At 44.6% G+C, this 20,921-nt stretch overlaps 1 protein-coding gene and 1 long non-coding RNA gene across 2 annotated transcripts; both read right to left on the reverse strand.

Moving 5' to 3' along the window:
* Positions 1-2,026: 2,026 nt before the first annotated feature.
* On the reverse strand, positions 2,027-4,333 carry LOC142768383 (uncharacterized). Its single transcript, XR_012885266.1, has 2 exons — positions 4,244-4,333; positions 2,027-2,156 (listed from the first exon to the last, which is right to left on the reverse strand). It is a non-coding gene; the product is annotated as an uncharacterized LOC142768383 (long non-coding RNA).
* A 96-nt stretch (positions 4,334-4,429) lies between these two features.
* LOC142769263 (uncharacterized) lies at positions 4,430-6,441 on the reverse strand. The gene is made up of 2 exons (XM_075872353.1): positions 5,506-6,441; positions 4,430-4,510 (listed from the first exon to the last, which is right to left on the reverse strand). The coding sequence occupies exons 1-2, from the start codon at positions 6,439-6,441 to the stop codon at positions 4,430-4,432; spliced, it is 1,017 nt and encodes a 338-aa protein (XP_075728468.1).
* Positions 6,442-20,921: the final 14,480 nt, after the last annotated feature.

Raw genomic sequence — 20,921 nt, forward strand, 5'->3', positions numbered from 1 at the left:
CTGTGACAGTGGGTTTGGGTAGTTTGTGTTTAAGCGTAAAACATGCTTGTGCTGACCCAGATGTTGTTCTTTCGTTCTTGACACCGGTACTGACATGACTAATGTACTGAAACAAAATTCCTATGGAGGCCCCGTTAATGGCAATGGCTTTGCATGTTTCACGGGGAGTAACATCCGCTCCTAAGGAGCACTTCCTGTAGCGGAGAAATTATAAAGCAGTTTTTTAGAAAATCGCAGGCAGTCTCGGAGGAGCTTCTACTGAGGAACAAGGCAAACGTCGACTTCATTTCAACTTTTCTATTTTTTTTTTCAGTAAGCCTAGGCACCACTTCAACGGTACTGCTTGCGTGTTAATGAGTACCTGAAGGTTTTAAGTGATGAACCACTGTAAGTAAGGATAAATGTTCACCACGAGGCTTATACAAACACACAAAACAAAACTTGTGCTTGGGCATGCAGTAGAGCACTCACGGAACAACCACCAGCTGGGCTTGACATCACGTGGAAGAACTTCACGTATAAAAGGAGCTTTTTCTTCAGTATTCAGAGAGGAGGCAACCAAAAAGTCACTTGGTCAAATGTAACATCACTGAACTTGTGTCTTGAACGTCGTTTGAGAGTGCGTGCCAGAAGTAACTATATAGCACGCAAATCACATTCAGCAGACGCTTAGTCAGAACTTTTTATGATTGTGGGGGGAGGGTGCAACATCAGTTAATGTTTGCATGATTGCGTGTGTATGTGTGCAAGCACGCGCCGCCAAAACGGTAATGGGTTTAAAACCATCTTATCCTTAACTACATGAGGGCCGTGCAGTTAAAACAATGACGTCATATTTTTCTTTTCACATGACTAGCTACCACACCAGTAAGACCCCGGCGTCCCTCACCCTCTTTAATCTCAATCGCACGCGAAATTCTGAATCGTTATTAGCTACCACATCAACAAAGTGCACATGATGCCTTGCAGATGCGTAGCATCTCTACGGCCCTTTTTGACCTTCTATAGAAGAGTACTACCAAAAGAAATGACAAGTTATTGTATGATTTGCATTATTTGCTACCGAAAAGCTCCGCTGGAATCTTGAGCGGAGTACTGTGCAGTAAAAGTAAGGCCAAGGCAAACTTTCTAATACCTTGTAGTTGTTAAGTTGGAATTTGTTTCCTCTTTTTAAAAGAAAAACTACTCTTTTGAAACTCTCTGTATATATTGCTAACAGAACATACTATGCAACAACATATAAGCCATATTTTTTCTTCGGCCACTACATTAAAAAAACTTATCGAAGCCGCAATATGAGACAAAGCAGTAGTTTTTCCAACTATTTCATAATATGCTGGCAAGGTTTCTCCTTCATATGCTGCCGAATTATTTAACCGTGTATTATAAGAACACACAAAACACATATTATGAATATATTACTCGCGAAAAAAATTTTTCGTATTGTAAAATACGCAAAACACCCAGGATATTGCAATTTAGCTAATGCCCAAAATAATGAAATTTTAAAAAAAAATAGATCAACTAGCATAGTCACGACCTATGAAATAACAGCTCCTTAAATTTAAGAAAAAATTACCTTGCAATAATTGCTCAAACGAGTAATAATAAACAATTTATTTTGCATAGCACAGTTTAACTTCGGTGCCCAAAGTTCGAAGTGGCCTGTAGACAACACAAAATGTTTTTGCCAGATATGACCCTTGAATAATTATTTCATACAACCACATATACCAGCACAATTTTTATGAGCGTAATCAGAGATGTAGAAAATTGACCTGGTACACTTTAATAGAATGAGCCTTCAATAAAAAAAAACTTGTCAGAAACTTGCAAATTTCAATAGATATATAACACTGTTTATTTACAAGAAATTGAAATCAGTTTGTTATACTGGGTAAGGAAATGCAGTGTTGGGTAATTTTGACATGAATTACTTTGCTGCTCCTCAAGCTTTCATCACAATGTCGATAACTATGACCCTGGATGGCCCTTCAGTTGGCCTCATAGGAAGAAATCGCAAAGATTCGAATGCATCTTTATTTGAAGTAGGAATGCTGTGGGCTGCAAGGCTTCCCACTTTGTAGTCAGGCTGCTTTAATGCTCTCGCTCGTTTGCACGAGAATGACTGTATACGTGACGACTGCACCTGCAAGCTGCAAAAAGAAAAAAAAACATGCACCGCAAGGCTAGTACGGAAGAATGCATCAACGAGGTTTTATGAGAAAATTATGTTTTAGGTAAAACGTTTTACAAGTAAATCCCAATGGTTCGCATGTTATCTTTCTGATTTCTTCGCGTGTTTGATGACCATGGTACTAATGAGAACTAACATGCAATAATACCTGGGAAAGTATAAGAGGCGTTGTTAGATGTAGCTTCATGCTGTCGACTGGAGCATCGGGTGTTCGGTTCTGAAGGTCATGATGACACTGGTACACTGACAGTGCGTTCATTGCATTCGCAGTACTACATCGACAGTCTGTACATGGAGATTGTCAGTGTGAACGTTTTTGCCTGTAATTGTGATGCCTCTCGCATAGTCCAGTACTTAGTACTCGCAATCATTGAATGGTTTTTCTAAACGCACTTTCTGGGGTGACCGTTGACCTCGACGATGTTCGGCGAGGTTTCTTGGAGCTGCTGAAGCCCCTTGCGGCAGTTCCGGACGCATCAGCGGCAGTACCTCTTTGGCCGCCAGCCATCATCAATGCCCGAGACACCACATCATAATTTCGAGCAGGGGCCGAGCTTATATTTAGGCCTAACCTACTACTTAAGTTGAACCCACGAAAGCACCCTGACACGTCAACGACAGTGACGGGGGAAAAGCGTACGACCCTGCCCGTTACACATCGACTTGATGATGTTTTCACCAGGGTCGTCGGCAACGTCGGGTGGAGACAAAACACAACCGAGTTTGACCCTTTGAAATAACCACGAACAGGAGACCCGACTAAAGACGTTCCATTTGACTTACCACACGATTGTGAGGTCAAACGGTCCATACTCTAGTTGAAGAGGCTAGTAGGACATATAAAGAAGAGAAAATACTTTTGATGGTTCACTTTCGAGATTTGTTTAGAATGTTTTCTGTAAATCATGATCATCATCATCATTTTTTTTTACTTAGAGTTCAGTCTTTCTTCTGATTATTTTTCTCGTCTTCCGTTAAATCATGCTTGCTGTGCCTCTTAATGTCCTCTCAATCGTCTCAATCGCGCCGACGTCTTGATCATGAGCATAATGTTTTAACTCCTCTCTGTCGCACTAATGTTTTTTCCGACTCCTTTCTGCCTAAAACCAGGGCCGAGTTGAACCGCCTTCCCTCCTCCATCTCCTGCATTGAAGATGCATCATCATTCATAACTGCACTGACAGATTATGTTATGCGCCTTAAATAACTTTTTGTTGTTATACATGTATTCTCACTGACTTGTATTTTTATGTTCTATTTTTACTGCATTTTTGTTGTATTACGCACCCCCTCTGTAACGCTTTTATGTGCCCTGAAGGTAATCGAAAGAAATTCGTAGCCAAAGCACACACACCCAAAATCTGCAAAAGAACATTCAAACACATCTTGTGCAACTCAGTACGTCATACTAAAATTTTTATTCGTGGACTCTGACGATTGCTCAGAAAAACAGAAGTCATGAAGTTGCTTATACATTACAAATGTCATATGCAAATTTTCATATTGCATTTGAAACATGCCAGTTAATAAATGCCGGTTATTCCACGTTACTTAACATGCACATATTTATGTGGTGCATAATGTTAGCATGCCACAATCATACGAATCTTTGTTTAATGACTTCTCAATTTTCTGCCTTAACACAGTTGTTGCCTCATTATAGATCGTACTATTGGCAATGGTATGATTGCTCCTAAAACAACGAGCACACATTACTAATTCATCAATGCATAGAATAAAAACAACTGCCTTGACTGACAGGTAGGGGTTACTTTGGGTTACCTACTCATATTATTATGTAAAGTGGTACTAATGCTGGTTCTTGAATAGCTGCTGCTTTGACGGGCGAAATACATGTTCAATATACTGCTCCTCAAGGCTAACTTACAGTGCCAGCAACGTCAGGCAAGTGTCTAAGGTCTTTTGCAAAAACATTCAGTTTTTGTAGCAAATAATTTTTATTATTACTACCGTGATCTTGGTGACCTGTATAAGATATAGCTGCTGTTTTCAAGAACGATAAGAAAGTATCTTGAGCTTGCTTACTGAAACAATGAGGGGCAGATCGAATGCGAAAAACCCAGCTCCGGACAAAGCCATCTCTTTAGGCTTCACTGAAGCCCTCAGGTGGGTTAACTGCAACATACAAAAATAAAGAACACTCGTATTTCGAAGCTCCATATGTAGTAATAAAGCATTATGTTCTCACATACGCTTGCACATGAAAATACATTAGGTACTAACTTGGGTATAATAGGCTTGGTTTCGGGGATGAATGGGAGCCCTTTGAAGTATTTGTCGTATTTTGCGCATCTGGAAAGGAAAACGAGTTTTCTTTAATCGCAACTAACGAAGGGTACAGTTAGCTCCATACAGGTCAATACACATTGCTTTACGCAAGTTATTTATGAAACAAATATGTGTACACTTCGATTTGCAGTGTGTAGCTTCAGCACAAGTGCGTCATTTTTGTACATTTTTATGGCCTATAGACTATAGTGCAGTGTCGTGCGCTCAAAGGATTTCCGTGATGAGGGTGCTAGTGCGATTTTTCACAGTACTGCCTTGAGGAAGTCTACATAAAAGATCTGCAATTTCTTGAAGGCAAGCGTACCGTACAAAAGCAAACAAGACCATGTACCTGTGATTATTTATATACCACATAACGCTTTAGGAATCTGAGAGCCAGTGTCCTTATCCTGAGCCGCAAACGTGCCAAGACGTTACCTTTCCCGCTGACGCGTCTCTCACTGCACCCAATTGTAAGATCTAAAACGTTCTTCGCGTGAGTCCTGACGTAGTTCCGAATTCAGAGCTAAATGTGTTTCCACCAAAAGTGAATCTGAGAAAGTGCATAGCACTACATGATTGAATACTGGAGAAGCCCTTCTGGACGGAGAAATCGCGTGCTTGATGAGGTGTTGGCGCTCTTTCTTGTACGGCATCGGAAGCGTTTCGGAAGCGTTTTCAGCAATTTTATTTAATTAGTTTGATAATTACTTGATTAAATCTGTATCTTCAATTATCGTGAATCATGTTAAACTCACTCTAGTGCTTTTCAGCACTGCTATCTTTTTCTCACCGAGCCCACCATCACCCATCACAGCGCCTTATTGGTCGCCTTGTCTCCTTCGTCTACCCCCTCCTTGGTCTCGTCCCGCCTTCTACGCAAAGTGGCATTCCTTTTAATGAGCTGCGTAACAGCAATGGTTAAGAAGTGACTAACAACGGGATCACTGTCGACGTACACGGAAATGAATTAGAGATTACCAAAAATCCTCAAAGAACGCAATGTGACCTACACTCACCTCGTTCACCAGTTGCTGACTCACAATGACGATATCGACGAAGTCTAGGGCCGACGAAACGCTGTACAGGATCGTGAGTAAGTGCTGAGCTTCAGAAAATTCCTCGGTGAAAACAGAGTATATACACACGCAGGAGACTATGAGGACCATCGCTCCTGAGGCCATGATGGACCAACCCCAAATCGCGTTCAGCTGCTGCTTGAGCACTACGATCGCACAGAGGTGGATCCTGATCTCTTCAAGCTCCCTCGAACTCTTTGTGATAGGAACAATGGAGCCAGCGTCCAGCACTGTGCAAAGAAGCTTGTGTTGATGCTCAATGTAGAGGCGAATGACTTCAGCGCATGGTCTGAGGACGATGAAATGTACCATTTCGAACGCGTAGAATACGAAGTTGCCTCCGACGCACACCGCCCTTAGGAGGGCGTTCAACATTCCAGTGTAACCTAGGCAGTCCAAGAACTCGAAAGACAGGTAACAGCTTCCTGACACGTTGGCAATGAACGCCAGAGAAATCAAAAGTCGTATGACAGAACGCGTTGCACCTCGGTCGCAATGCTCGGGTGCTACAAATCCTGCAGTAATTTCGTACTTGGCCGACGACCGAAAGAAATGGTAAAGAGCGTGAGATTTCGTAACAGCACAGCCAAAGTTAAAAACGACCTTGAAGATAACCACGACTAGCAGAAGAATGTAGAGAGATTTCGTGAAAACATGGACGTCATTCAAAACTGCATCTATTACTTGATAAAAATAAAGCACGTGGATGGCAACTAACAGGGAAAAACAGAAGAGGGAATAGATTAAATACAATTGCTTCCACAGCTTTTTGCTGTTGTGGTCTTCAATACCTCCTGGTAGCTGAAGGAATGGTAGTCCTGACACCAGACAGAAACAGCCATACCACTTGAAACGCTGCTTCATGAACGAAGTCATGTTGAGATGTTCAAATCTAGCTTCCTGAAAGCGTTACTCTAATCTTTTGATTGTAGATACAACCCGTAAGATTTTCGTTCTTTCTTTTGTTGACTTTTCTGCAATAAACGAAATGCGAAGCACCGTAAGTGAGACTTCGATGTTGGGACTAATGCACAGCTTATGTTACCTTATACAAAACAGTCCAAAACACTCCCTAGAGAATCGACTTTGAATCTTTTGCTGCAGTAATGCACTACCACACGTGAGAGATGTTCTAGGCCATGGTGAGTTTCTGAAAAACAAGATTATAGTTAGCTCAGCAACGTGACCAACGCTTAAACGGCTGAACACTATAACAGATGGTCAAAAAATGATAAAATGAAGTATAGCCGTAGGGAAAGAGATAAACAGGAAAGAATGCGGCAATTGAATCATCTTTTAATATCTTGCAACAGTGCTTTCGAGCTCGTAAGGTCGCCCCGCCACGGTGGTCTAGTGGCTAAGGTACTCGGTTGCTGACTTGTAGGTCGCGGGATCGAATCCCGGCTTCGGCGGTGGCATTTCTGATGAAGGTGATAATGCAGATTTGGGTGCATGTTGAACGCACCTCAGGTGATCGACATTTCCAGAGACTTCCACTATGGCGTATCTCATAATCATGATGGTTTTCGGACGTTAAACCCCGCATATCAATCAATCAATCAATCAAGCAATCAATCAATGCGCTCATAAGCTCACTCTTGGCGAGACGGTTTCTCAATCCCGGCATCTTTTAACCGCGATTGCCCCACGGGCCCTGGCGACGAGTCCTCGTTGGTCTTTATGGCCCGCCGCGGTGGTCTAGTGGCTAAGGTACTCGGCTACTGACCCGCAGAGTGAGGGTTCAAATCCCGGCTGTGGCTGCTGCATTTCCGATGGAGGCGGAAATGTTGTAGGCCCGTGTGCTCAGATTTGGGTGCATGTTAAAGAACCACAGGTGGTCTAAATTTCCGGAGCCCTCCACTACGGCGTCTCTCATAATCATATAGTGGTTTTGGGACGTTAAACCCCACATATCAATCATATCAATCGTTGGTCTTCATGACAATTTTTTTGTATGCGACATATCGCAAACCTCTAAGATAACAGCTCTACTGTAAGATATTTTCCTTTCTTACAGATTTCTGACCTTGTCTTCGCCGAGATCATATCCTCACGCGAAGACGGAAGGAAATAATAGAATTTATACCACAGAGCTTCTTTGTCCTTAATTTCAAGTATGATGTCCTTACCACATGTTTGTTGCCTGACCCACTCAGCTTTTTTTTGGTCACGCAAGGTTATAAAGCTGCCATTTTTCTCTCCATTGCTCGATGCGTCACCCTCAGTTCGGTATTGACACGCTCTGTAAGCCTCCTAGTACCTGAGGCGTATTTAACTAGGGGTATAGGCGGCTGTTATATATTTTCCTCCTGAGCGACAGTGCCTTTCATGATATGGTAATGCTTGCCGAATGAGCTTCAAACCATCATTGTCCTTCAAGTTACTTCCGCCTGATGGTTCGGCTCCGGGGTTACTACCTGTCCTAGCAGACGCATTCTTTTATTACTTCCAGTGACTCTCTCCTTTTTCGCGCTATTCTGCAAGAAACTCGAGGGTACTAATTCAAACTGAGTGATTTCCTACCACCCCATTTACATATCAGCTTTCGATAATGAATATTTCGATCGATGACACGATTTTGTGATGAACCTCACCTTATAAGGTTCTGATGATCTTCTCTTCATTCGGAGATACCCACGTCAACCACACCTATCTCAGCTAACGTAGTACTATGTGTGTGTTGAAGAATACGTCGTGTCCACCGACACTCTCTCCGTGAAACTGCCGCTGGTGGCGGCCTTCGATTCGGGCTGCGGTATAAGCAACGCTCACAACCGGCCTACATGCGCGGAACGACGGAAGTACATCAACTCACGACCGGCATGTCCGCCACTAATGTCGTTTGGGCACACAACACTCTCGCTAACATGACGCAGATATTAACGGGAAAGCGTTAAAACGCATTTGTCGCAGAAAATGCGGTGCTTGTGTTTACATATTTGTTCCTATCGTTGTTTTTATATTAAGGCGAAATGGTTACAAGCCCCATCGAAAGAGGAAATGGACCGTTGCTGTAGGCGTGCCGGGCAGGTGGCGTGATGACTAAACCTCGTGATGACGTCCCTATTCGGCGAAATTTATGACGGCATCATAACGTCGTTACGCCTCAAAGTGAAGTCCTCACACGGCATCATTCATTGGCCAAGAGTGCTCCAGTCCCTGTGGCTGGGCAACACCAGGTGAAGTACGCAAGCAGTGACTCCAATATTGAAGGCCAACACCACGTGGGGCGCAGAAAGCATTTGCAGGAGGACGGGGGAAGTTATTTGCATTGACTGAAACAAAAAAAAATGGGTTGGTTTGCGCCTTTCAGCCGTAATATGCAAATGAATCAGGAGTCCGCGCATAGTCCATATTTTCAGTGCGACAGCGTTGTAGAGCTCGTTTCGCAGAAATTCTGGTGTCATTGGTGGTGAGCGAAAAATCATCATCTTATGCAACACCAAAAACAGCGAGCAATGATGAAGATAGAAAAATTATAAAAAAAATTCTGCAGCACCGTGTGGATAAAACCTGTGTCGTTTGCGTGGCAAGCGAATGTTCTATCACATGGCCACGTGTCTGTTATTTTTTCATGCTAATTAATAAAATCGGTATTTGTAATCGTAACGCTTGTTTTGGCGTATGAGGATGCATTTACTCAGCAACAATAATCGCATGCACGGCCACACGTCTGCCTGCGAATACAGTGAAAATAACTTCCTCTGCTTGCAAATGCAGTTGGAGTAACTTCCGTGCTTACCAAACACACGCATTCGTACATGCTTTGCAATCTAACTATAAATATTGAAGTAATTATGTGTGTTACAAGCGTCCATTACCAGCAGGCGTCAGAACATGTGATTACCATAACGGCTTCGTGGATTAAAGCCGATCACCCACTATAAAAGCCACACACATTACTGCGCCTATTTTTTTAAGGCCACGTAGTGGGTGAATAGTAAGTTCAAAAAAGATTCCATGCACTAAGTTTTTGAAGTACGCACTAGGAACAGGAGATTGCTATCGCGTTGAACACCTAAAGGCAAAGCTTTAGGATCCGCAAATGTTTTACCCCACGCTTTGGCTTTATCGTTTGAATATGTCCGTCTCCTCTATATTCGTGCTCGTTCTATGCCCTGCGGAACACTGTATTATATACGCTGCCCAAACTAGCCGTAGGCTCAACCTTCTATTCCGACGAATTCAAAGAATCGAGCTTCGAGCAGCAATAAAACCAAGGCATTCTGCGTATCAGCACGACACCTTACGTATGCTTCTATGGCAGCCGCAGCAATGTTTTCACTCGGCTGCTGATTTGACGGCCACGCGTTCGATCCCGGCCATGATGGTCGCATTTGAAAGCAAGCGCTATAGAAGCCTGCGCACGGTTATGGGTTACGGCTCGGTAATGAAACGCCAGGTGGTGGCGATTCCTGGAGCTGTCTGCTACGGCGTGCCTCATCATGAAACTATGGTTCTGGCACGTAAGACCTCAGATATTATGTTATATTATAGAAACTTCGAAAACGAATTACGACTAATGTTAGGTTACGCTATACTCCACTCGACCTTACAAAATATAGAGACGGCTTGAAAATGTTTAGCTTTATTATCATCGATCGGTGTTTACCTCTGTGAATATGGTCAGACAGTGAAACTTGCGTTTCAAGCCCACGACTAGCACATGTGCCTTGCACCGCACCTAAGCAACACCCGCGTTCGGCCGCCCTGCGTGACTACTGAGAAACAGTGCAGTGAACGATTCAAGTAACAGTGCAGTGACGATTTGTGGCTGACGTGATCATGCGCCGACCGTCACTTAACTACTAACTTCCTCGCCCGACCTTGGTAGTCGTCAGTGAAGATGAACCTTTGCTTTAAAAGGGTAATAACTTGAGCTTGTTAGCCTGGATTCATCGCTCGTTGTCTTGGCCAGCGCAAATTCATGTTGTCTTTTTTGTCTCGTGTAGCCACACTGTTGTTTACGTTTTTCTTTTTTTTGCGATAGAGACTTTACTTACTCTGAGTTGAGGCTTCGTGGTCTTTCAGTTCGTCGGCTCTCCATTTCGTGAGCTCGAAACAATTCATCTTCGGCACGGTGACGTCGTTTCCATTCGTGGTTGTGCCGGAGTTTCATTTAAGGGGCTTGCTCATTATCACTAGATAAAATGTATACAGGAAAAAGCACGCTCATGAAATTCCCCAGCGATGACACACCCCCTCACGTGTGTTAGTGGGCCACACTTGCTTGCGTTCTCTGCTGTGCGCGGAATTGGGAGGTGCGTTTTGTCGTTGATGAACGCCTTGAGTGTTTTATGCAAGGGGCAGTGGAACAATGCGCATTGTGTTTAACGCCGAGTGTTTTCGTCGGTTCGTGCGGAAACGATGTGCTGTGCAAGGATGCAGTATACCAACAAACGTATGCCTGGTGACCCGTGTCTTCAAGATAAGAGACAAGAGAAATAGATAGTTTGGCTTATTGGGCCCGCTAGAAATTTATCCATCAGTATTCCTGCAGCCCAGTTTCCTTCTTGAGCATGCAGTGTCTACTATTCGCGTTATCGGGGAACAGATTTCCAAGTTATCTATCATGGTACAATTCGCATGTCTTCATTCGCATATGTACCGGTAATTTCTCTCAGCATAATGAAAAACCAAACACATAACGCAGGGAGTGTCTGCCGATGTTTTTGTTTTTATAAACATTTTGTGCTATGTAATAAGTTTCAGTTATTGCTACTATTGAATAAAACTAAAATATCATCATTTTGGCGTGATTAGGCATCATTCCTTTCTGTTGAAACTGAATAACACGAGCATTGTGCGTGCCATAGAGAACCTGTGTATGTGTAAAGCAAATAAGCAGCACTGCAGATATGTTATACGCTGTTGGTTCCTTTTATGCATCTGCGGAAGATGCCCCAAAGGCCGCATAAAAGTTTGAAAATACGTAAAACAGAGGCAAAGTGAACGGCAGTACACTTGATTATCACTATCTAGTCATGAGTCGGTATTAGATTAACTGGGGTTGACTCGAAGCGCGCCCCGCCGCGGTGGTCTATTGGCTAAGGTACTCGGCTACTGACCCGCAGGTCGCGGGTTCGAATCCCGGCTGCGGCGGCTGCATTTCCGATGGAGGCGGAAATGGTGTAGACCCGTGTGCTCAGATTTGGGTGCACGTTAAAGAACCCCAGGTGGTCGAAATTTCCGGAGCCCTCCACTACGGCGTCTCTCATAATCATATGGTGGTTTTGGGACGTTAAACCCCACAAATCAATCATATCAATCAATTGACTCGAAGCGCACTCGTGGAGTAGTCGTCGACGATTGCCTTAGCGCGAGTCCGTCGCAATCACAGGCCCATGAAAAGTACTTTGAGATTAAATTTCACACTACTGCTCACAAAATGACGTCACTTGTTTACCAGCTATCGCGTCACATTCACTTTATTTTTTGTTCCGCCGGAAGTGTTTCCTTTTCACAGAGATGGCGCTAAGCCCCATAAGTAGCTGATCAGCCACCATGTTCTGAACGTATGGGCTTCTACGGAGCTTTCGCTACCATTTGTATCTAGCTTCTTCGGTCCATGAACCTCTGAGAGAAACGTGCGTGCCAGGCCGATCGCTAAATCTTCAGGGCGACCCGCGTTACGCAGTCTAGTAACCTGCTCACTGAAGCTCAACTGCTTTTTGTGGTGGCATGACCGGTTGAAGGCGTTATTGAGGGTGGCAGTGGCAACAGCCCGCTTGACACGTTTTGAGTGGCTTGAGGTGAACGGGAATAGTCCCTCGGCAAAACGGGGCGAGTAACTCCAACAAACGTGGTTGTCAAGGAATGATATATTGACGTTCAAAAATTAAAGTCTCGAAATTGGAAACTTGAGGTCTGCCCATCTCGAATCAGGCCAAGTAACTAAAAAAATTCGGAATGTGAACAAGTTGGGGAGAAAGCGTGCGAGTCTAAGTAATTGGCTGGCGAGATCGAGAGATTACGAGAATTCACCGCTGGCTTCTGAAATACGCACGCTTATTCGTCATTGGTCAGAGTGAGATCACGTGACCTATCAGATCAGCAAATGGCGAATCTGTTGACGCCAAGCACTGATACTACTGGTACTAGTGCAACACGTGTTATGCCAACACAGATTCAAACGCCCTGACGAACTCGTTTTTACGCCACCTTTTACGTTTGGTATTTTAATCTTGCCAACCAACGCGTCACGCTTTATCTGTTATCCCTTCTTCACCCATCGTGTGTCTGATCGTGTGCCTGTGCAGCCGCCAAAATGTTTCAACTAACGTGCGCGAGCAGCGACCTGCTTGTGCATCAGTGCCATACCGGGCAGCCAGAGTTTCATACGGGGCGCATTCTCTCGGAGAACTCTCTGTTGGTCCCGTAGTCTGTTGGGCTCTTCCTTCTCAACTGCGCCCCCCCCTCCATATTAGCACACTACTTACAAAGCGAAAAATAAGAGAATAAGGGTGTGCAGAATTCCGCCCCCTCTCGAACGTTTGTCGAAGCACCCTTCTCCCTACTCAGTCATTGCATGGGCCAGAGTTTTCACACACATCCCCTCGTTTTTTATGTTACTGAGTTAGTCAGCCACCCAGCCACCCCCACACCCTCCCCATCTCCGCCACTGTTCGTATGCCTATGAGCGGGACAAGGCTGAATTTCCGGCTTCTGTTTTATTTTCTGAAGAACAACACGGTACCAAGAAATCGTGAAAATATTATGCGGAGATATGCCTCGTGCCTCCAATCATGAGATAACCAAAGGAACGTGGTTCATCTGAATTGCGCTCATAGGGGGTTACGTCTGTGAACGTCTAATACCCTTGTTACACAGGCAGCCTAAACCACGGTCACGCTAACCGTGGTTTGCTGATGTTACTCGGCACACGAAACCGCGGTTGTGCTGCTAACCGCGGTTTTCAAAACCAGCGCTCTGAGTCCTCGGTTAGGCAGATAACTGAGAAAATGGCGGAACTCACCACCAATGAGTGCATGCCAGCGAGCGCGCGTGAAAAATGAATGAGCTGGACGGCATGAACCACGCGTAAAGCCTGATATAAGGATGTGGGAAAATCATTTGAGTGATATGCGAAGCACGTCACGCAGTGCAAAGGTGCACGCGGCAATTACAGCCGAGTTGAACGCCGAACTTCCGGCTGACGCGGAGCAAAACATCGGCGAACCGTGGTTGGCGCTAGCCGCGGTTCAACGCGGTCAACCATGGTTGTCGACTTGCCTTTGTAACATGGATATAAGCAGCAACAGACGATGGGCTCAGCCGGGTGCGCTTAGTGGGCATGCGCTTATACCTTCGCCCTGTTCCGCATTCGGCTGTATCATATACGGCACTTACTCGCAGAAAAGGTGGCGCTCGCGAGTGCTGTTTTGGGTGGCTCTGCGATCTACCCGACGTGATTTTTTATCACCCCAACTGCTTCGCAGTGCAATGTCTTTATATCCGTGTCGGCTGATCACTAAGTCACCGGAAAAACAACTGCAGCAATCGAAACCACGACGAAGTGTGCTGCGTTCTCTGTGAGGTGCGACAGCTGACCAAGGGATGGTGAAGCCAGGTCTATTCTTCTAAGAAAATTAGAGGTAAGGAAGCTTGCCCCGCTGTCAGTGGAAAGCTCGCCATACTAAATCAGCTATAGGACAAGGATTTTTACTGCTTGTCAGAAGCAGACATATTGGTCTGCGGGGATAGCAGGTCATGTGTATCAGGCGGTCCCGCTAGCGTACGGCACTTTTTTGTCGCATGCTTCTGCCCATTGTTGGCTCGCGTTGCGCTGCGACGAAAGTGAACCCATAGTCACTGCGCTGATCACACCAATCGACGATTTTACGACGGGCGAATCGGTGCAGCCACGATGGGCTCGTAAACGAATGTGACCCGATTTTCGCATATCGTGACGTTAATTAATAAGGCTACGTCGAGCGATGCGCACCATCCCAATTGTTTTTATGCGTATTCATCTACCACAGTCGTGTTCGTATAGTTCTTAAACATACGCAAAGGTGGAGATAGCAGTGCGCTGCAGCAATACTAACACCCATGTGCGAAATAGTAACTGGGGTCGATAATTAGTGTAGTCCTTCGAAGCCTTCATACGAAAGTTATGTGGTCACTTTGCAGCCCAGCCACAGAGGTCTAATGATTGAAGCACTCGGCCACCGACACACAAGTAACGGGACTTAATCCCAGCCGTGGCGGCTCCATTTTCGATAGAGGCGAAAATGCTTCAGGCCCATGTTCTTAGATTTAGGCGCACGCTAAAGAACCCCTGGTGGTCGAAATTTCCAGAGCCCTCCACCACGGCGTCTCTCATAACTATATGGTGGTTTTGGGGCGTTAAACTCCCAACAATATTTATTACTATGCTAATGTGAAAGTCACGGGATTGAATCCTCGCTTCGGCGGCTGCATTGTCAATGGAGGCGAAAATGGTTGAGGCTCGTGTACATAAAATGCGCCCTTTTCAGGTCCCGAGAGTGACTCCCGTAGAGATCGCCGAATCAAAATTGAAGGTCAGCGGCCTCCGAAGTTATCAGCAGCCTCCGAAAGATGCCAACTCCCGCCTTCTGTTTTGACCCAGACGCAGCCGTCACAATTAAACTGCTTATCTCTAGGTCATCTGGATAATCCTTTAAATACCTATGAGGTAATTTCTTGCAATATGAGGAATTATATCATTAAATTGTATGCTAACCATTCACTCTAGGTTACCGATTAGGCCAAAATGTTTAATTTTTGCATTCAGTTGCTCCGTAGCATCGCTTGTTCAAATATAAATTGGGTTGTGTGTAATCGCGACCAATGTGTCTCGAAGAATAAGTTTAGTTCTTTAATGAAAACGTAAAATTAGGGTCTCCGGTGTGAACTGTATATCTTTAAGCATGCTTGCATAGTACGAATTTTACACCTATTTCACCTTACCTCAAGGTCGTGCTTCTTTCCTTAACAAAAAAATTTTATGCTGGTTTACTAAGACTTCAGTTACTTATTTCCGTCAGGGATATGACGTTGATAAAATGGATGCTAACGGACGAAAATTAATAAACTTTAACAAAAGTACTGTCACCGGGAATCGAACCTACGATTTATCTTTGCCCACGATGACAAACGCCTGGTGCTTTGTCGACATATGCCCAACCCGCAATTACGTTTAGTTTTTGTTTTTGCCTTTTGCTTTATGTTAGCGTGTAATGGCTCCTAGTCCTAGAAGTGCAACTTCCACATGCACCGGCAGGGTTTTTCTGGCTGCTTCGACTGCGATAGCATCGGCTAATAAAATTGCCGCAGTAAGCTGTGCAGTAAGGCAACGATATAAACGGGCAAATGTCGCGTTTCTTGTGAAATAAGACCAAGGCAGGTGGGACGTGGAACTTCTGCATTCATTTGTTGCTCAAGCTACCGATATCTGCGCCTCGCGTCGCTGAAGCACATAGTATTAGTGTAATTATGAGCACTGGCGTCATGATCATGGTTGTTATACCACGTGATAGAGATGTGTCACTGTGCCTCGCATTCATGTCAAATATTGCTATAGCTATTGCCACTAAAAGACATCGTACAAGAGCTCTTATATCACTGTAGAAGTGACAGTAGTTTTGCGAACACTCCCTTTGCTTTAGTGTTATACCGAATTATGTGACAGAGTGATCAATCAATTATTTCAAGCTAACCTCGTGACCCCGTTCCCATCTTTATCTTTTGATATTGCCATTCATATTTGTTCTCGTTTGGGAGATTCATAAATTTTCATACTGTGACGTACCAGTTGTGGCACCTTCACCTTTCAAGAACGCTGCCTCGCTACTTGCTCACGTTATGAGACAAAGTTTGTCAAAGCTTTGAGTGCGAAACGCTCGATGAACTGAGAATAGCACGCACACGAAAAGCCTAATTATTCATGGTCGTGCAAGCGAATACCTTCCGAATAACGCTACTGAATCATTTTCATTCATATTTCAAAGCAATAGCATCATACAGCCATGTAGGGGCCGCCATTCGTGGGGCTTGTGCGACATTATGCGACATACTTCGAGATGGTGAGGTCGCGATAGATTTCGCGAAGATCCCGTAGGTCTCGCCAAGGTGTGTTGGGTCAAGTCGAAACCCACGTGATTATGCCGCAGCAATGAAGGCACATTAAGATGGCACCATGACGTCAGGGGTCACCAAAGTTTGTGTCATTGCACCGTAAGAACGTCTTCGCTTGACGTCCCATGCTAAAGTCAACAAGTGACATCATGCCCCGCCGCGGTGGTCTAGTGGCTAAGGTACTCGGCTGCTGACCCGCAGGTCGCGGGTTCAAATCCCGGCTGCGGCGACTGCATTTCAGATGGAGGCGGAAATGTCGTAGGCCCGTGTGCTCAGATTTGGGTGCACGTTAAAGAACCCCAGGAGGTCAAAATTTCCGGAGCCCTCCACTACGGCGTCTCTCATAATCATATGGTGGTTTTGGGACGTTAAACCCCACAAATCAATCAATCAATCAACAAGTGACATCATCTCTGGGTCAGAGGTGGGTGAATAATAGAGCAACTACTCCGTATGCAAGATATCTTAGACAAGGGATAAAACTGACGCCAGTGCCATTGGTGTTTTGGTATGGTCATGTCTATATCAGAATCTTATTTCCACAATAAATTTAGTTGAGAGGTTGTGGTCATCTCTATTTGGTCCGTTGTCTAAATATTTGGTGCAAGCAGTAGTTGATCAAGGAGACTAGCTCAAAGCCAAACCTTTTCAAGGCTCGGGGAGGCAGAGCAATACTACGTCAGGTGTGGAAAACCATACGCAGGTCATTATTGTTTCCAAGAAGAATGGCACAACGCACCAGGGGAGTTGGTCATGAAACCTGCACCAGTAGAATTTGAAAAGATTGATACACACTACTGAGGAAGAGAAGGAGTCCTTTTAGCAGAATTTGTAAGGGACCCTGTGTGTTTTTCATTTTATTTTACTCTGCCAATGGTGCGTTTCTACCAATACTGATTCGTGTCATAAAATGAGCCACCTCTCTTCTCATCCGTGTGTCGTCTATATTTAAGGGAGCAGATTTATTTCTTTGTTTCCATCTTAGCATCCTTACATGTGGCGACAAACATCGCGTATGTATATTACTTCTCATTCTTTTCGGTTTCATGTGTCTCCTTCGACAACTCTTTCAATATGCATATGCACAGGCATGTACGTTGTTTATCGTTATTAGTATTTAGTTACTATGAATTGAACTGTTTCCCTAAGTACAGTTACCTGCGTCCTTATTCATATGCGATTTCTGGAGTAGTGCAGTAGCTCTTAGATTATTCCCTCCGAAATTGTTCATTCCGGAAGTGGCCATAGCTTTGTGTCCCACTATAGCTGATCCAGAAGAAAAGAGCATAGACCGTACCGAAAGCATAGCAACTCAACTATGTAGGTGAGAGTCAGGCCTAGGACAGCAAGTAGAGGGAAAGGAAAATCGGGTAACGTGAAATTGGGTACTGCACTGTTCATACCGAAATCGGGCGTAGCTATGTGTTCCCGAAATAGCCCAAGCGTGAGGAGACAATAGCATAGCCAGAGCCGCAGCGTAGCATAGGTCAAGTATAAGTGGGAGTGAGTGCTAGGAATGCTGGGATAGTGAAGGGGAAGCGAGAGCGAGGAAATTGGAAACTTCGCTACGAAGTGTGGCTGAAAACACAAATTTTAATGTTGCGCTGTAATTTCAAAAAAAAACTAGCATAGCAAGTAAAACTCACCATATCTCATGTCTCAAAGCCAAAAGCACCAGCATGCCATTTCTCTTAATCAGCCAAAGAAATTGCATACCTCACAGGCGCGACACGTGTTTGTTAGATTTGTCTTTGCCTTGCTTCGTAATAAGCAATCATCGTTAGACGATGGTATATAAATAAGGTCACATTCTTCACCAATAAACTGGTACGTCTGTATGCGCTTCGTCTCTCCATCTAGGTTCTTGTTGGTGCATCTCCTTTTTGTTTGTTTGTTTTGCGTGCATCACTTCCCATCAGGATGAATCACGAAATCCAAGTTGATACTCTCCTGAGGTTAAAAAGGATATGAGATAAGATTAAGCGTAGCTAAACAGACAGACCTTTAGGCAAAGTAGATTGAATATGCGGGTGAGCTGACTTTAGACGGCAAGGGCTGGTGGTGCCTCTAAGAGGAGGACGAAGGCACGTGGCGAGGAGGGACTTCGCAGGCGGTAGGGTCGAGCTGGGCCACGAAGAGCCAATGCCGAGCCCCGCTGAGCACAGGTAGTGTGACGTTCGTGATGACGTCAGATCGCCTCGGTAAAAGGCGAGATGGTGGATGGCAGTGCTTAACTCTTTTAGGCCTTGCTGAGTCATGCTCTACTTACTTTTGCTAGTTTCGTATTACTTTGCGCGCTATCGTTGAAGCTTGTTGCCTCTTTCTTGGTCTTGACGATGATAGGGGAGCCAAAGTTACGCAAATTATTTTTTTTTTCTGGGAGCTATTTTTCTGAGAGTTCATATTTCTGTTGTTGCGACCGCGATAGCGTTCTAGGTAGAACGCATGCTCTGCTGAGCTCATTAATATTTCAACACCAAAGATGATATACGCGTTGGCCGTCAAATCATTCGCCGATGTTCATGCCGTATTTTGGCACGTGCCGAATATTAAAAATGTCCCTCTTCGCTGACGTTGTGTCGTGACAGCAGATATTTCGAGACTTCTCATTCGATGTGCACTCCTTTTCTGCAGGCTTGTTTTCATTACTCATGTCACTGACGGAAGACTTGCATTATTTAACATATTTCTGGCGGAAATGTCATTTTATCTGAACAATCGACACACTCTGTCGCGTATAAGTCCATAAAAGGCTAATTACAATTTCGCTTCTTTTTATATCCCGATGCGACCTTCACGGCTTACTTCATCTGCGTGCCCTGTGTGGACAGGTCATCCGTTTCCCGTGGGTGTGTGCTTGAATATTGCACAGCAATGTGGTAAAGCAGACCATTGGCGGACAGTGTTTTTCAGAATAAATTGTTGTGTTGGTATAGGGTGCTTCAAGTTGCAGAACTAGCTTTCAGATAAAATAAGTTTGTCACTGATGGCACAAAGCACGTCATCGCCTCAGGTAGCACGAAAAACTATTCTGAGCTTAGCTTTTCTCTGCTGCTGGTGTGAAGAACTGGGATACTATTTAAGCACACAAATAAAAGGCCTACGAAGTTGCGGAAACGTTCCACATTGATACGTTGTAAAATTACTGTGCATCTGAGCATACCAGTAGGTGCCTTTTACATCACAAAAGATGTGTTCACCATGGCTATTTTCGCATAAACTGAAATAGCGCACGCCCTTGTTTTTTATTGCGGTTGGCCTTTTTTCCCCAATGTTTGTAGATTGTGAGGCCGTTTTCGCAGACAGTAATACATAAGCATCATAGTTACCCTACTTGTTCCGGCAGCGTCTTTTTTTTTTCACGAAGAATAGAACGTTTGCATACATTTCGAGTGGCCCGTTTTTTTTTTTTTTTTTCACGTCACTGTATGCGTTTTGAGTGAAGGTAGGCAAAGACAAAACGCAGACAACACTGAATGAAGACAGATGTACAGAGTCATACAACGCTAAGTTATTGGGGTTTTACTCCATTAGATTTTGTCTACAAGTTTCACTCTGATTCGCGATGTCTACTTACCGACTCGCCCAACTATGTCGGCCTACCTCCTATCCTACAAGCTAGCACGCCAGCCTACAGCAAGACGCCTCTCATTCCTGTAACGATTATCTCAGCAACATCACTTGCTTTCTGGAGAACCTTGGTCTTTTGAACACTGAGGCCGCAAAAAACATTGAAATTGCACCCCTCCCGCCAAAAAGCATAGAATTCGACAAAAGAAAAATTTGGTGCTAGTATTTACGGGCGCTGCTATGCACGGCACTCCAGTCAGATTGAGTGTGATGGGTAGTACGTTGATTTGCGCAAGCTTCATTTTTCCGGCTGCGCGTGGCCTGAAACCACTTTGTTGCAAGAGGTTTATCATGTTCGATTCCAATCGAAGAGTCGGAGCAGCTGATGGACTCTGTGAGCGAGCACTCGACTCTGGCGTATAGCAGCGTCTTCTATGGCACGATTGGAACACAATCCTCTCCCACAGGGGAAGCTTAGAAGTGAGGAAGACGTGGAAGTCCTTGAGTTGCCCAGAATAACTTGTGTGCAGGTATTCCATTGCGCTAATGCCGCTGTCAAGTTCTGTTGAGTTACCGCTCGTACTGGTAGTTTTAGTGTCGGTGACACGATTCTATGAGCTGCTCGTGCTCGTACTGGAGCTTTGTGACTTGGAGCTCTCGCAAAGCACGCGACAGCAGCGCCACCA

This window comes from Rhipicephalus microplus, chromosome 8 (genome assembly GCF_043290135.1).
Source record: "Rhipicephalus microplus isolate Deutch F79 chromosome 8, USDA_Rmic, whole genome shotgun sequence".
NCBI classification, from domain to species: Eukaryota; Metazoa; Arthropoda; class Arachnida; order Ixodida; family Ixodidae; genus Rhipicephalus; species Rhipicephalus microplus.

Excerpts from the sequence above, each read along its gene's own strand:
- LOC142769263 (XM_075872353.1), bottom strand. The coding sequence starts at position 6,441 with ATGACTTCGTTCATGAAGCAGCGTTTCAAGTGGTATGGCTGTTTCTGT. Across the intron at positions 4,511-5,505 it reads GTCAGCAACTGGTGAACGAG|ATGCGCAAAATACGACAAAT; the intron begins GTGAGTGTAGGT and ends TTTCCTTTCCAG.